The following is a 16,159-nucleotide window of genomic DNA, read 5'->3' on the forward strand; positions in this document are numbered from 1 at the left end:
TGTCTTTTCTATACAGATGTGCCTTTGGAGGAAACCTCTGACAGGCCTGTTTTGGGAGGGTCGCTCCGTGGCTTGGGCGACAGGAGCAGAGGCAGACGGGTGCAGACCAACCGTGGGAGGCTGGAGATGCCGTTTCTTCCTTCCTCTTGCTGGTGGCACTCCTGCTTTTGGAGAACTGATTCATCTGCAGTTTCCCTTTGGGCCTTTATAATAGAGTATTATAAGAAGGGGCTAATGGATCTTTAGGTGGCTTATTGCTAACCTTGTTACTCCTGCCATGGCAATGTGTGCTCAGGACTTGGAAGCTGGGGTGTGCGTTGCCTTTAGCTTTCATTAGCTTTCATTGCATTTCTTCCCAGTTGTGCAGAAGTTGTTTAGACCAAGTAACCATATATATATACACACATATATATATAAAAAATTATTTTTTTTTGTCCCTATGCCATTGTCCGAGCCTGGTTTTCCCCTGTATGGAAAAAGCCACACAGCTCAGGCACAGTTAACCAAAAGGGGATTGTTTCCCGAGGCTGCTGGGCACAGACAGATCCTGGGATTCGTTTTTATTCCCGGACTGACAAACACACCCTGTTCTCCTCTGGGTACCCCACAGGGGCTGCTGTGGAGTAAGATGTTGTGGAAGAGGATTCTTATTACATCTTTCCCACAAACAGAGGCCCCCTCCTGCCCCCATTACAGTTCCCACAATTGCACTCATCCAGACTCGCTGCAACAAACCTATTCTTCCACCAGCAGCAGAAAGATGTCTAGAATTGGAGTATGTCTGAAATTGCCCACAAAAGGAGAAGACAGGAGCACAGAAATATTCTGAATACTAGAAGAAATAGCATGGTAGAGCAAGGGCTCCGAGAGTGGTAAGAAAATACCATAACAAAATGGAAGAGAAAGATGATGAAGTTCTCTGCCACACAGTTTTATTCTGTCTAATAAATACAACACTGAAGATAATTCCCCAAAGATCCAGCAAAGCCAACAAATAGAGTAATCTTGAACAGGATTGGGAAGAGAGGAAACCTGCAACTTTTAATGGAGAAGCCATTCCTTTCCTTTGGGGTGATCTTGCTGAGAAGAGGGAGGGTGTCTGTCTGTTGGCTCTGCAAGTGGCCCTTTTTGAACTTCCCAATTCACAGCCAAGTCCTGTTGCTCTTCAACGGTAAGAGTTTTGTTGTGGTTGGAGGGATAAAAAAGTCCCCATTTTTAATAAGATGATTTGCTTTGCAAATGTCTTTGTTATTTATAGCCAAGTCAGTCTTTGAACCGCTAATCTCTGGAGGATGAGGGCAGAATCCCACTAAGAAAAACCGTTAATGGAGGAACCATGAACGATCAGAGACCAGTTCTGGAAAAAGATGAACTGGACACTGTGCGCAGGCTGTCACAAGAGGAATGTAGGTTTGCTGTACGCGTCTGAGCTCATTTCCAGTACTGGCTGATCCACCAAAAGGCTTCAGCTTAGGTTACAGAGTCTCCAAGTCTAAAGTTAGTTCAAGGGGGTCCAAAACTTCGTCTTTATTTCAGCCTTCCCCCGGATCCTACAGACCAGCCAATTTGGTCTTTTGCCTGAAGGCTGGAGAATTGCATCACGAGCCTGGCCCTGACCGTCAGGCAAATTCAGGCTGGAATGCTCCTTCCTTGGCTTAAGTGATGATATTTTTGATATTTTTTCAATGTACAGGGATTAATTAAGCCTTATCACAGCTGCACTGCTTGGTTTCTGTTCCATTTGAGAGAGGTGGAAATGGAAGCATAGAAAGCTTTGAGGATTAAACCTCAATATCCTTCAGAGATGTTGCAGGCACTGGGCACTATTGAGCCTAGACCTCCCCAGGACTAGGAAATTCAGGACGTCTTGAAAGGGAAATGTTCATATATTGGATAAAAAAACAACTGTTCAGGGCCTGCTGAGAGTCACTGTCTGGGAGCAGGGACCTGGAAGGGGTTTGGGGTCATTAAGTCTGCATGTTAGCTCTGTCAGCGACCTCACATCATCCCGTTCGTGAATTAGTCAGCCTTTATCCTGGCACAGTTTGGCTGTTCATTCCCAGTACTGTCCCACCAACTCCTTGCTTTAATGGCTAGAAACCTCGTTTCCCACCTGTTCTTGCTGGGAAAGCTGGATTTTGCAACCTTTCTGCCAAAGGAACTCCACTGGTCCTTATTCGCATGTTTGCATTGCTGCTTTGCCTCGTTGGAGGAGGTGGTCCCTATGAAGGGCCCACATGAAGGTGAGGGATGCTACAAAGATGTGTGCTAACATCAGTGCCACGGCTCCTCAGGAATGATCTCAGTGTTCTGGGGAAGTCTCTGAAGCAAAATAAAATGAGAAATGGGATTTCTAGGTAGGCTGGCTTGAAAAAGACTCAGTTGCAGAGAGATGGCTGAGAAAGAGCGTTACCCTTAAAGTCGACTCAGAGCTGGCTAGAGAAGAGAGGATGCTGCCCATCACCTGGCTGCCTGCTCCCTGCTAGGACCGACAGCGATTCCCTCCCTCTCAGCCCTCCATCCCCACATCTTCCAGTGCTGCTCTGCTCCTGGCAGCAGTAAACCAGCAGACCCCATGGCTGATGTCATAGCCTCTGGCTGATTTGTGTAAGGGGAGGACAGAGAGAACACAATGAGATGTCAGAGGAGATTCCAAGCAATTTTGCCAAACACTCAAGGGATATTTTTTTCTTTCCACTCCCCTCCCCCTTTAGTTTTTAGAATAATTTTTCAAGAGCACATATGCAAGTCATCTAAGGGAAACAGAACAGTGAGTACCAGGGGCTGGTACACTGTGTTCCCTTTGTGTACTGTACAGAAAATAGATAAAAGAAACAAAGGATGATGCAGAGAGCAAAGCAGCCATCGGTACTCTTAGAGAGGTTCAATCTGACCTTTTCAGAGATGAAGGTCAAACCAAAAATCCTCAGGTGCCGGAAATTGGTCCGGTCTTCCTAGGACCAGGAGACGTTTACCACTAACGAAACAAGAGCAGAATTCCATGCCGTTTGTTGTTGCTAGAGGCGAGAAGAAAGGCAAGAAAGGAATATTGTCTTGGATAATAATGATTATGTGCTTCTTTAGGAAGTAACTTGTCATTTTATGATCATATCAGCTGTACATCCAGCCACCTACCCAGATTATATGCGGTAATAGAAAACAGTTGGACCCCCCCGGCATCAGCGACCTGGAAAGCCGGACCCCACGACAGCGGCAGTGCTCGTTAGCATGCACTCTTCTGAAAGGAGACCCCCCTCCTCGGCCCTTGCCCCTCAACCTGCCAGTCTCTCCGTCTGCTCTTGCTGCTCACAAGCCTTTAGATGCAGAGCATGTCCAGCCGTAAGCGTGGGATAGCTCTCCTGCATCCCATCCGGGTTGTTTGTCTTGGGTCCCTCTCCATTCAGAGCAGAATGATTTTGCATAAATGCATCGACACGTCTGCTTTGTTCATGCATGAAGGGTCCTCGGCATTTCTCATCCCACCCCCGCCCTGGCCGTCTTTTCCCTACCCCACTGGCATGTAGCTCACCAGCTTTTGCATGATTTCCCTGTGCAAGAGCGAATAAACCTGCCTGAAGCGTTGCCAGTCAGTCAAGCGCAGTTAAAAATACCCAGTCGATTATTTTGGATAGAATTAAAACAAGTGATCGGAAGGAGAGGGCGGAAAAGGGTGCAAGAGCGAAGCCGTAATGGCCTTTACTATGTAATTTGGTTTCATGTTCTGCACAAGAAAACATGTAAAATATGTAAACAGAGCTCTCCAGGATTGTAATGTAGCTACAAAGCCACAGATATACAGGCAGGCAGGGTGCTATTCTTCAGCAGAACGGAATGCCATCCCCAAAACCACACAATCATTTCTTTAAGCCTGAAAGTAAACTTTCTCATGCCAGGAGCAGAGAATTTATTTTTTCTTTTAAATGAAGGATTGTCTGCACTGCTTGTTCGGAGAACTGTAGGCATTTTAGTCCACATTGTCATAAGAGACCTCGTATTTTGCATGCCAATGAATTTTAGGGTGTTCATCTTGAGATGTCTCTAAAAGGCATGGTTTTTGGAGGATGGTGCTTACCCAGCACTGTCCTGAAGGTCTCTCGAGTCACTCTCTCTATCCCCACCTGCAAATAAGTATCTGCTTTAAAAAGGAAAAGAACCCAAAACTGGAGAGACCATTTGGATAAACTCTTGAGCTGCTCTAAATCTCTCCTGAATCGTGCTGCCTTAGTTGGAGGCTTAACTGTTGAGGAACCCCAAATCTGTGCTCATTTTTGGAAATACTGCCTGTAAAGTTGGAGGATCACTGTTTCCTCTGAGGTCATTTCAGTGGTGAATCTGATAAGACGACGTGATTCACCCATCTGGTAATTGGGCCCAGCTCCCCCTGCTATCAGTACGCACCTCCCCCGGACCTGGGTTTCCACCGTAGCCTCAGGGTCTGGCTGCAAACTGTAATGGGTGCCAGGAGATGGTTATTGGCATGATCAGGGCTCTTATCTGTCTGTGCATGTACCTACTCACTGGGAGAAGCCCTCATTTCAGGGGAACATCAAGTTCTGCTTAGCCAAAATTGGTCATTGGGCCAAAATCCTTATGCTTAGCGCTTAGGGCAGTGGATCTTATTGTCCCATTTTTTGGTGATTAACCCTTGTATCATCTCTCCCAGAGAAGACAAGTCTCTTTTCAGAGAGGGAAAGCTGAAGCACAGGGTAGAGATGACCTTCTTTCCACCTTTCTCCATTCAAATATCTTTGAAAAATCTGCCCTTCTAGCAGAGCAGATCTGTTCCTGGTGCACTGCGCTGTGTTCACACTGTGACCCTTACCTGCTGGAAGAGAAGAGCGTCGCTGTATGGAAATTTAACTAATTCCCAGTGGTGGTTTCTGGTGGGAAAGGCTGAACCTTAGAAACTGTGGGTTCCTCCATCCCCTGTGCTCCCAGTCCGTCCTCCTGGAGCCTGCTCCTGGGAGGCAGTGAGGCTGAAGGAGCTGTGAGCTTCCTCTCACAGATGATGCTCGTACTTTAATCGCCCCAGTAACTTCTTTTGGGAGCGGCTGAGAGTCTCTGTGAACTGCCCTACTAGCCTGGGACATCAAGGATTAAATGCTCCAAGTGCTCTCTTGGTGTAATTTGTTGGACTTTGAGGTTTATCGGAGCAACCAGGGCTGTTCTGAGGCTAGAGGGAAGCGACGGGCTTCCCCAGACACCTGCAACCAAACCTTTCCTTGGGTGCAGATGCGCGTGAGCTGGAGGAGGCAACTGGCTGCTGCTCTACGGACTTTCCCCGGGTGGGCCAACTCATTCAGAGGAATTTGTTTGCGCGGCAGCGGTTTCGTTACTCTGCAGTTTCAGTGGGAAAAGTCTGGTGAAGCAAGGAGGAACCTTCTGATTTGCATACCACAAGCTCTGCCTTCAGGTATTAAGAAAAACAAGCCACAGGTTTTTAATCTTAATTAACGCACGCTGACGTAGGGCTGCCTAGTTGGATGGGAAACCGAAAGGCTTTGACTGCCGAGGTGTAACCGTAGTCGGCTCCCCGGGACGGCACATGGTAGCTCTCCTCCGTGCCCCCCCCCGCGCGCTCCCTGGGAGCCCGGCCGCAGCCTTCCCTCTCGCTATTAAATTCAGGGCCTCTTCCCAATGTATCATCTCCCTGGATGTATCCAATTAAGGCCTGTTGACAGCCCGGAGCAGACTTACACCCTTAGGATTAGAGGCATGTGTACGTCTTCATATAGGGAAGGACAACAACTGGGTGTCTGGCTGGCTCGCTGGGAGTGCGGTGTGGGAAGCTGAGCAGCTTGGAGAGGGAAAAGGAGCCAGGGTGAGAGAGATTTGCACCCCCAATTGTCCTTGCATGTGGAAACGCTGTGTGATGAGGGTTGCGTGTGGTTTACACAGCATGTTTACATGGTCCATAACCCTAAACAAAGCTGAAAAGCATGACTTTAACTCTGGAAATAAAAGCGCTGGAAACCCCTGGTTTTCTGCACATGAGAAAGTTTTGTTCTTTAAACACACAGATGTTTTTAAATGAAAAATCACTCTTGTGACCTTTCCTGAATGTGATCATGTGGTCAGAGCTGACATTAACCACTGCACGGCTGTTTGCTTCAGCCGCAGGCGAAGCTTAGCGAGCGATCTTTGGAGCTCGTGGTAGCACCTGCCTTGTCTCACATCTCGCGGAAGCTGCTCCTGGGCCCCGTGTGCACTTGGGGCAGTTCGGGGAAGGTGGGGCGGTAGTTACGGTCTACTCCTACTGTGCTGGAAATGAAAGCGTTGCGGGTTTTTTCCAATTTGATAGCTGCAAAAGATGTGGCTTCATTTTTTTTTTTCCCCTATTTGTCTCTCTTCTGATCAGAAATGTTGCCCAAGTGCTTCTAAGCATCTCTGTCCACCTCAGCCAGTGTGTTATTCTGATGGAGAACTCCTCATCGAGCTGAAGTTCTCTAGGGATTTGTTGTTGTTGCTTTTGGGTTTTCTCTAACTAGCTGTGTGCTTGCTTTGTCCAAGGAAATTTATAGGACCAGCTTTGGGAAGGAAGGAAGGGATGTTACCAAAGGGGTTGTAACAAGCTCAATCCTGCTTTGCCTTGCAGTAGTGCCAAACCAGCAAAACTACAATGAATCCAGTGAGTCGGACCCACTAATATAATAATAAAAATATATTTAAGATCCTCCTAAAGTGTGGTGCACATTCTGCCTTTGACAGTTTGATTTTCTGGTGCCAGCTGCTCCCAAACAAAACGCTCCAGTCGAAGGGGAAAAAAAAAAAACCAACAACGTGCTTTCGCTCTACTCATCAGTGGTAAAAGCTTATGGGATGGGATTGTTTTCCTTTGCCGCAGCACCCCCACGGCCAGCCTTGGCCCGCAGTTATACGCAAGCTTTGCTGTAGTGGACCTAGCTGGTTCAAGTTAGAGACAGGCAGTTTGGGAACCCGAGTGCGCAGCCAACAATAATGTTCTGGCTACTGTATTTGTTTAACCTCGCTCTCCAGTGGATGGATATACAGTCTGTTAAAGCACTTATCAGTCTATAATGCCTTCACACTTTTGCGAGCAGCAATGCGGAAGTTGTAGAAGGAGCTTTTGCTGTGGATTGAAAATGTCATTTAGCTCTAACGAGGCTGATGTTTGCAAAACTAAATGTATAAGGTGTTTGGGCGCTGTGTCTTTATGCTGTCTGTCTAACGGGTTGCATTTGGCTGCTATTTCTACTGGTAGACGTATTTGTGAATTTGAACATAATAGCAGAATGCAATTCAGGGCTATTTCTAAGAATTATGCCTCCTAGGTAAGATCCTGGCAGTGCTGGGGTGGAAGATGCTGCTGTTTGAGAGCAGCACCTTTATGTCCTACTGCTGTGTTGAAGAAATAGCAAACATCTGATATGAATAAACAGGAGCACGTGGCAAATTGCTCGGTTACGCTTTCATGCGCTTCATATGAGACTGTATTCTGCATGGCTGTGCACTTGGAGCCATCGCTTCCTTTCGCATCCTTTCAGCGTGCGTTGCTGAATGGCAAAAGAAGCAAGGGCACCTACAAATTGCAATGGTGAGCTCCAAATGCTGGTGCTTACTTTTGGGCTTGTGCAAAAGTCAAGTTGATGATTAAATCCCATTAGCATAATTATTTCTTATTTTTCTCACTCTTTTTTCTGTAGTTTCTGGCCTCGTCTCAACTGATGTCTTTGGGGTGATCCTTTGAACCGTGCAAAAATCATCTGGTTAGGCTTTTGTTGTAAAATCAAAACTCCATACTGTTTTTTTCCACAGGTCCAGCTAGCATCCTAGATATTTTGATTACACCTGGCTGGATGTCAAAGCTGATGTCGGTTTGGGATAGGGCCAGTCAGAACTGATTTAGTTTTTTCAGGTATACCATGTGAAGTTTATGGTTTTATGTGATTTTGATTTGAACTCACTGGTTTTAAATGAAGTTTGCTTTGAATCTGGAGATAACAGAAATTCAAAGGAAAGCTCAAAGAATGCAGGTCTGCATGATTTAAAATTTGAAATACATTGTTCAAACAGACTCTTTAGAAGTGAAATAACTGCATTTTTTGAGAAAGCTAAAGTTAATAACACACATTGAATACACATGCAATCATCTAATGGAAATCCCTGTAGCTGCTATTTGCTTTCCTGAAACTAAACCAACTTATATGACAAAACAAAATAGCCTTTGCATCTCCCACTCATTTCTGAATCACAGCCCTGTGTTACATCCAAAACTCTACCCAAGGAAATTTCCCTTTGCAAAGGAACGCTCTCATTCTTATTGTAAAGTAAGGGAATTTATCATCATGTCACACTGCAAACGAACTATTGATGCCATGTCATATCAGCTGCGGTATTTTCATAGACATAAAGGTCACTTTCCAATTACAAAAAAACCCAGCCAAACCTTCAGCTGAAAACTGGGGCTCTGTGCTAAGCAAGCTGTAGCAACATGCTAATGGAATACTAAGTCTGCAAGGTCCAGACACCGTTGGCTGCTTCACATTCAAAGGGGAAGTGGCTGTGCTGAGACTGGACATTGCAACTGGCAACGGGGCTTTATTTCATCCTGCAGGAGACGTAATCTGCTTCCCAATCCCACAGCCAAATCCTGTTCTTCATTACACGGGTAAAACTGACAGATGAGATTTCCTCTTACTTCTGAGCCAACTGAATCTGGGAGTAATATAGCATCAGTGCGTTACCCCAGAAGTTTTATCAGCTTCCAGTTGATAAAGCTTTTCTGTTGATCACCTGCCTGCATGCCTTTGTCCTGGAGCAGGACATGCTGCAGTTTTTCATCTTTTGCCATCAGACCTTTAACCCATTGAAAACAGGCAAAAGCAGACAAAGAGCACAAAACTTAGAAACTTAGTAGAACTGTGTTACAGACACAGAGAACAAGGAGAGGTTTGGAGTAGAAGCTGCAGTTTATGAGCATCAGAGGTAAGGGAGGGTAACAAGGCTATTGAAAGAGGGACGACACAACTTTCTCTCATCATCTTATGCTTCTAACCTATGCTGCTGAATCTCAGATTTGGTTTTGGTTTTATTTTTACAACAACAGAGTATTTTAAACTCATTGTTAGCGCACATAAAAAGAATAATATATGTACCAGTTTGGAAAAAGTAACTTTGAATGCTTTCCCAAAGTTTTAGAGGCCAACTTGAAATGACCCAATGCTGACTTTCATAGTTGGGCAGACAACTGTTAAATCTTCTGACAGGACAAATCCAGAACACCAGTAAAGAGACTAAAGCGTTTCTGACCAGAATCTAGAAGAAAACCCAGAGCAAAAGTTCTGATGTCCCTTGAGTAAGCCTGTGTGTACAATATCCATCTGAGCTCTGTGGGCTCCTGAGGTTTGAAATGATCGTAGAAATTGGCTGATTTTTGAGGTGTTTGTTGGTACCCAAATGGTGGCCTTTTTACCGGTTCAGCGCTCACTAATGTGGGCAATTTCATTTTTTCTGTAACTCCAACCCAATTCCCAGCCTAAATGAGAAGAACAGTGCAACAGCTTTCAGAACAGATTGGAGGTCTGTGCTGCAGTTGGCAAACTGGGTGGTGTCCATGTGGCAGTCAAGCTGCCTTATAATATTGGGCAATAAACAAGCAGGAACCTTTCTGATATTTAGCAACTGCACCATAGTTTCTAATCCTTGGGTAAGATTAACCTTAGGTCTGCAAGAACAGTAACATATTTAAGAATAAAAGGTCTGGGTGACTGCCAGCCCCCCATGTCTGGCAGTGGAGAAAGAGAAAGTTTTCATCTAAGGGATGTGTTAAAATGCTGCTTATGTCATGGTTGGGATTCTCTGGCATGGGTTGAGTTAAATATAAATAACATTCTGCAGAGCAGTCGGCTAAAAATTGTAGATTAATTACGTTTCAGTATTATGGTTGAAATCTGTTCTTTCGCTGGATCTTCAAACAACAGAACGTGTCCTGTTTGTGCCTCCACAGGTTTCATGTCAGTCCTTGAGTATTTCCGTGCACTCGTACAACCTCACTCAGGATGTTGTGTGCTCCACAAATAGATGGTACTGTGGGTTTTACCAATAGATCCTGTTCCTGCTCGTTCTGTGCTTGCTGTTTTGCAAATGGGACAGAGTATATAGCCCGTTTCGTCCCGGAAACCTGCAGCATTGTCTGTCTCAGTGCAGAAGTGGCAGCAGCACGGTCCCTGGTAGAAAGGAGGGCGGCAGAGGCAGCAGCCTCGCGTTTGGGGCACGATAGCCACTTCCACCCAGCTCCCCCAGAAGGAGGTTGCTCCCTGCAGCCTGATGGCCAAGTGCTCGCGATGGCCCTTCGCAGCCATACTTAGCTTGAAAACTGGTCTGGAGGAAGCCCCACCATGGCACAACAGATGGGATTTTGGGAGCAGACAGATCTGCACACTGGAGATTTGCTCTGTTTACAGCCGCCTGTGGGCATGCAGACAGGCACGTCCACTCCAACCGCGGCATCAGCCGTATGCCAGAGCTGAGTAGGGCAGCATCCTAGTTTAAATAGCAGCTTTGCCTGTCTGCATTTAGAATTATTTTGATGTTACAATGTGAGAGACGAGAACCACCAGTGTATGCAAAGCCTGTGGTGTCTGGCTGTGCTCGCTCGATGGGAAGGACCAAGTGGGATGGCATCTGTTTGTGTTTAACCCACTCCTGTGGGGAGGTATGTCCTTCACACATGTATGTGCTTGTTTGTCCCTTCTCTTTGTAACATCTGAGCACCTTTTTGTGGCTAATGGCTTTTACCCTCAGGATACCCGTGTGACAATATCTCGTCTTACAGATGGGGCCTCAGGCCTGGAGAAGCCAAGGGCTGCCCAGAAGGCTGTAATGGTGCCGTGCACTGGGCATGGTCTGGTTGAGTCCAGTGCCCAGTCCACGGGACCAGTGATCCTCAACCTGTAGTTCATCTGCAACAGGAGCCCGTCAACACAACTTAACATTGCCTGCAGTCGTGGGATGGCTGGGAATCATTCACAAGGGTGCCTTCCAAAATTTGCTCTTCAGCAAATTTTCCCGTATTACTTTGAAGGAAAACGTTATGAGGAAATGGAGTTGATTGCAATAGTAAATGCGTTTTAGATGTGGCAATGAACTAAGTGCTCCCGATATATCACTTTTCCCTTTCTACTGACACATTCCTTGGTCCCCTTGAGTAAGAGAAGGAAAACAGGAGAGGCGGTTTGAAGAACATGTTGTCCCTGTGATTGACAAGAGGTTGTATAAATCAGTCAAAGGGAATCCTCCAGGCATTCCCTCTTGTGGGAAGATCCCACAGTGCTCTCTGGCCTTCTTCATTCTGTCTCTTGATGTTTGTGTACAAAATGTGTGGGTGGGAGGCGAGCTGGATTAGAACCTCCGAGAGGAACAGACATCAGCTCTTTTAATTGAAAGCAGCTTCCTAGGGAGGGGTACGACATGGACTTCCAGTAAGAAGACACAAATAGTCCCCGAATACTTTGGAGCTGACACTAAGCTCCTGTGGATCCCAGTTGCTGTGTGGGTCTGAGAACCCGGATAAGCCCCAGTGAGCGAAGTTTTGAGTCCTGCGTGATGCTGTCATTCTTCAAAGCAAATACTTCGGTGTTTGGTAACACCCTGAAATGAAAAGTACATCTATCCCTTCTTCCCTCCACAGCTGTCAGGTGCTTTTAGCTGCTGTTTTGCATCACTGTAGCAAACCAGAGGATGTTAGGAAATAATTCATTTCTCATCAGTGTGAATTCCTGTGAATTTGTAGCCGTGAGGAGAGATGATGTTCTGTCTTCCAGGCCATTGGAACTTGTAGCTTAAAAGTGGTGGTACTGCAGTAGTAAGTGCCTTCATGCTGCTGCCATCTTCTAGGGATGCCTTAAAAGCAGAGGTGTGAAAGACTTTCCCAGCAAATGGTTCTCAGACTTTGCAGCTGTGCTGTGACACTCAACAACTGGGTAGAATTGAAAAGGGGATGTATTTACCACGTGTGCCTTTTGAGATGGTGGAGTCTGTAGGTGATAGGGACCGTTTATCCTATCGGATTTTTATTACAAAATCTTCAAGAACTTTTTTTGCCATTAGCTAAGTTTACTAGATAGCAGCTAGCATAGAAGAGGCTCTTGTAGCCACTCCTAGTGTTGTGTCTGTTAGCCTTTTCCCGCACTTCTCAATTATTCTCTTCTCCTAAAAGAACTTTTTACCCCAGTACCACTTTGAAACATTTGTCTGAGTAGCAATGGATCCGCCTCAGCAGGAGGACGCTTATCTAACCTGTTCAAACCAGGCCAGTCTACTGCGTCTGCACGCCTCGGGTGCACATGTCTCAAACACAGGCTCTTTATGCAATGTTAAGATTTTTGCTAATATTCTCAGGCAGAAGCAGAAAGTGCTAAAGTTCACACACACACAAATCAAACAAGGCATTTAAAAATTATCAGAGATTTCCAACCCACCTCAGAAAGGGTTTATTTTGGGTTTGATTCAAACTTCTGGTGAAGGTCTGGGTGATTTCTTAATACAGGTTTTCACTCATCCATTAATTGGCACTTAAAATGCACCTAATGTCAGGACTTTTGTTTCTTTCAACCACTTTTTTGGACCAATAGAGCAGGAGGAGATATAAGAATAAGAACAAAATCATATAAAAGTAATGAGACCTTTGTTCATGTCAAAGAGCTCTCCGACCATATAAACTGCAGATGTGGGTAAGATAAATTCCCTAGCTGGAGAGGTATTAAAATAAAAACCATGCTCCCAACAAGAGACAGGCTGCTGAAAATGCAAGAAGGGAGAATTGCGAAATGGTACATGTCGAATTGCTGGCCCGGATTTCAAATGCCAAAGATAGTTTATGTAAAGCCTTGCTCTGCTGTAAAATGTAACACTATCCACTGGCTAGCCTCAATGAAGCTTGGTCCCAGTTGTTTTAAAAAGTAAACTAAAAATCTTCTTCCAGCCCATTAAAGCTGATTTATGTTTTGCCCATAGATTCCTCAGTGCTGGATCTTGAGGGACTCAGATTATAGAGGTGATTACCTCACTTTTAGCCAATCTGGTTTCTCATTCCCAGGCATCCCAGGCTCTCTTTGCATTGCCCAGGCTTTGCCTGCCGAGACCAAGAGGACAGTTCTGTGCAGAATTACTGAGCGGGCATAGGATTTTGAATGGTTAAAGCCATCTCTGTTAATTGTCTTGTTTCACTTCAGAGTTTTCTTTTTGTTTTAATAATCAGGGAAATTGCTTATGGGAATGGCTTTACTGACAACACACACCACCTGATTGCTCAGTTCAGGCTCTGGTCTTGGAAAGAAATCAAATACTGTCCCCAAGAGCGCACAGCTCCAGTTAGCCCGTAGCACAGGTGGTCCTTGTGACCAGTCCTAGGCTCTCCTGTGGCTAGCACAACTGCTGGAGGTGGGTTGGCCTCTTGGGTTACATTCGTAGCTCCACTGCCACTGTACTGTGTGACCACAAGGAATTTCTTCTGTCCCCATGACTCTGGTAATGACAGTCACTGGGTTCACCAAAGTGTTGTGAATCTTAGACCCTTCAGATGCTCCGAGAGCCTCAGCTGGAAGCATCCTTCTGATGCGGTTGTAGCCTTTTGTATGGTGGGCATTTCCTGTCTCATGTTTGTTGGGGGAATGAAGGCTATGGTCATGCACGTTTCTTTTTTGAAGCAGCTACGCTGAGCAGTGTGGTTTCAGGGTAAATCCCACCATTCTTGGCATTTCACATCTTACCTACTGACAGCACGGCAGGGCTCTCTGGTACTTAAATTCAGGCATTTTCTTCTTTGAACTTTTCATCCAAGCCAGCACTTGGGATTCATCTACTTGTTCTTTATTGAAAAGAGCAGTTTGCTTATAATCCCACTGCTGCCTGCCGTGGAAAGTGCTGTAGGTGTAGGAAGAAGGTGATTCCACTTACAGAAACTAGTTAACAAAACAAGAAACTAGTTTGTTTGAATTGGGTTGTAGAGACAGGCCTTTCCTGGCTACACTTGCTTCCAAGTTTACATGGCCATCTGTGGCTTCCCTGGGGTTACAGCAACATGCAGGTTTAAGTAGGACATTGAGTACTGTGGAGAGCATCTGCAGGCTCTCTGTGCTGTGAGTTGGTATGTTCAGAAGTGATTGTCACTTTGACTCCAGTGGGAAGAGTCGTGGTCCATTTGGGTGGGAGCGAAGTTGTTCTGAATGCTGTCAAAGACCTCGTACCAAATTACGAGGAAACTGTTGGCTGCCATCCAGCTGCTGTGAGTCTTTAGCTCCTCTGCATGTTTCAGTTTTTCTTATTGAGGTGGAAAACCTGGAAACTTCACTTTTGAATAATGTCATGGTATTTAGAAACGTCATTATTGTGTGTTATTTTATTCTAGCAGTGCACCTGGACTTTTTTCCCCACTTTAAACAGTCATAATCCTTCCTTACTGTCATCTACGTCTGTTTTGGTGTTTCTTTTTTCTCCCGCAGATGTGTCGAACTAAGGTGATTGACTTGAACGATGGCGTCTCTCAGCATGCCTGGTATCCCTGCACGGCCAACTTCCAGTACTCCCACATGACACAGACCATTTTCTGGCTGAAGGTAGGAAGCACACATGTCATTCAGAAGTCTTCTCTTTGCCTGCCTGTACAAAGTTTCTCCAACAGGCAAAATATCATGGGACAGCCTTCCCGGGGCCAAGCTGCTCCTTTCTTTGAAGTGTGTTTAGTGCAAAATAGCAAAATGAAGCCTCTGAGCACTGCGTAGAGAGTCAGAGGTGGTGTCCCCTCCTGTAACAAGGCTATTGAGTTTCTGAGAGGTTGCAGCCTCCAGCTGCAGGGCTGTTTGACTCGAGTTGATCTAGTTTGTGTAGGAGAAATTGGAAGAGAAGACTTCTGTGTGACCTGGGATGGGAACTGTTATTTTAAAAGTCCTGGACTGACGTTTGGTTTTTTTAAAGCCCACCACAGTTCTCCACGTCAGCCTTTGTGGGGCTTTTGTTTTCGCAGGCTTATTTTTCCCAGCCTATGGTAGCTGCGGCAGTCCTAGTTCACTTGGTCACTGATGGGACCTATTACCTGGATCAGAAGCAGGAGACCATCGGTGTACAGCTGTTTGACACCAAAGAGCAAAGCCATGATCTTGGTAAGACTGTATTTTGTTAAACTCCCTCTTTATTGCTTGCTTAATCTGTTGGTACCCCCATTCACAAACTGACCAATACTCCTGCTCAGTTTTTCCAGGATCAGACAAAAAAAGTGCTTGCTTAATGCTACAAAACCTGAGTTTCACTAGAGTTTGTTGAAAATGCTGCATCATTTTATACAGACATTTCTCTATACCTGTTCACTGTATGTTCAGAAGTGATTAGATCCTCTTTAGTCATGAAAATAAGCACTATTCCAATGCTTCTTGCACGGCACCTCCCTGGAGAGACATTGACAGTGATACAGATGAACTGCTGGTAGCAGGGAGCGAAGCAAACGCTTCGGCTTCGCAGGGTGTCGTTGGTCGGTTCTCTACACCCGCTTGCAGGGAGGTTTCCACAGCTGTTTAATGGCCAAAACTTCTCATGCAAAGTATTTCAGGTCTGATAAGGTCTAACACCAGGGCCCTTGCAGGCTGCTTGCACGGCCTCAAGCAGATGTCCCTGACAGAGGCTGTGGACCTGCTAGCTGTGCTGAAGTGCCAGGATAGACCATTTTTGTCTGTACCCTGAGCACAGGTCCCTGAACCTGGGCAAGTTGTGTCTGGTGAATTGATTCTGGCTGCATTTAAGCTCCAGGACCAAGGAGCTCACCCTAGCTCCCAAGTCCATGTCAGGGTAGGACTTGCATAGTCCCTTTCCAGCTCTCCCCTGCCCTTTTTTCCACAAGGAGGAAAGCTGGCCGTGTTATTCTGAGAGCAGTTTTTAAGGAAACATAATCCCCTTCCCCCAGCTTTCTCTTTTACCATAACCTTGCAATTTTGACAAGCTGAAACTCAAATGAACTTCCTACTAGTGATGAGAAGAAGGGACACGCACAAGTGACAGGTGTTGGATGACTGTCCAGGGTAATATATTATTTGGTGGCGTGTGGAGGAAAAGAAGGAACATATGCGTGGTGTCTGCTGTCCGAGAACAAACCGAAATTCGTAGCAAGTTCTGCAGGTTGAGTCAGGATAGCTCCCAGTTTGCCAGAGCC

The 16,159-nt window shown here is 45.8% G+C and overlaps 1 protein-coding gene across 2 annotated transcripts in view; it reads left to right on the plus strand.

The window, feature by feature from the left end:
* Nucleotides 1-16,159, plus strand: part of PAPPA (pappalysin 1) — a 180,187-nt gene that overhangs the window by 109,392 nt on the left and 54,636 nt on the right. For both annotated transcript variants that reach the window (XM_054848963.1, XM_054848962.1), the window contains exons 11-12: nucleotides 14,463-14,576; nucleotides 14,984-15,119. In XM_054848963.1, the coding sequence (XP_054704938.1) occupies nucleotides 14,463-14,576; nucleotides 14,984-15,119 (250 nt within the window). The remainder of the gene's footprint in view (nucleotides 1-14,462; nucleotides 14,577-14,983; nucleotides 15,120-16,159) is intronic.

The sequence above is a fragment of the Grus americana genome, chromosome 20 (genome assembly GCF_028858705.1).
Source record: "Grus americana isolate bGruAme1 chromosome 20, bGruAme1.mat, whole genome shotgun sequence".
NCBI lineage: Eukaryota > Metazoa > Chordata > Aves > Gruiformes > Gruidae > Grus > Grus americana.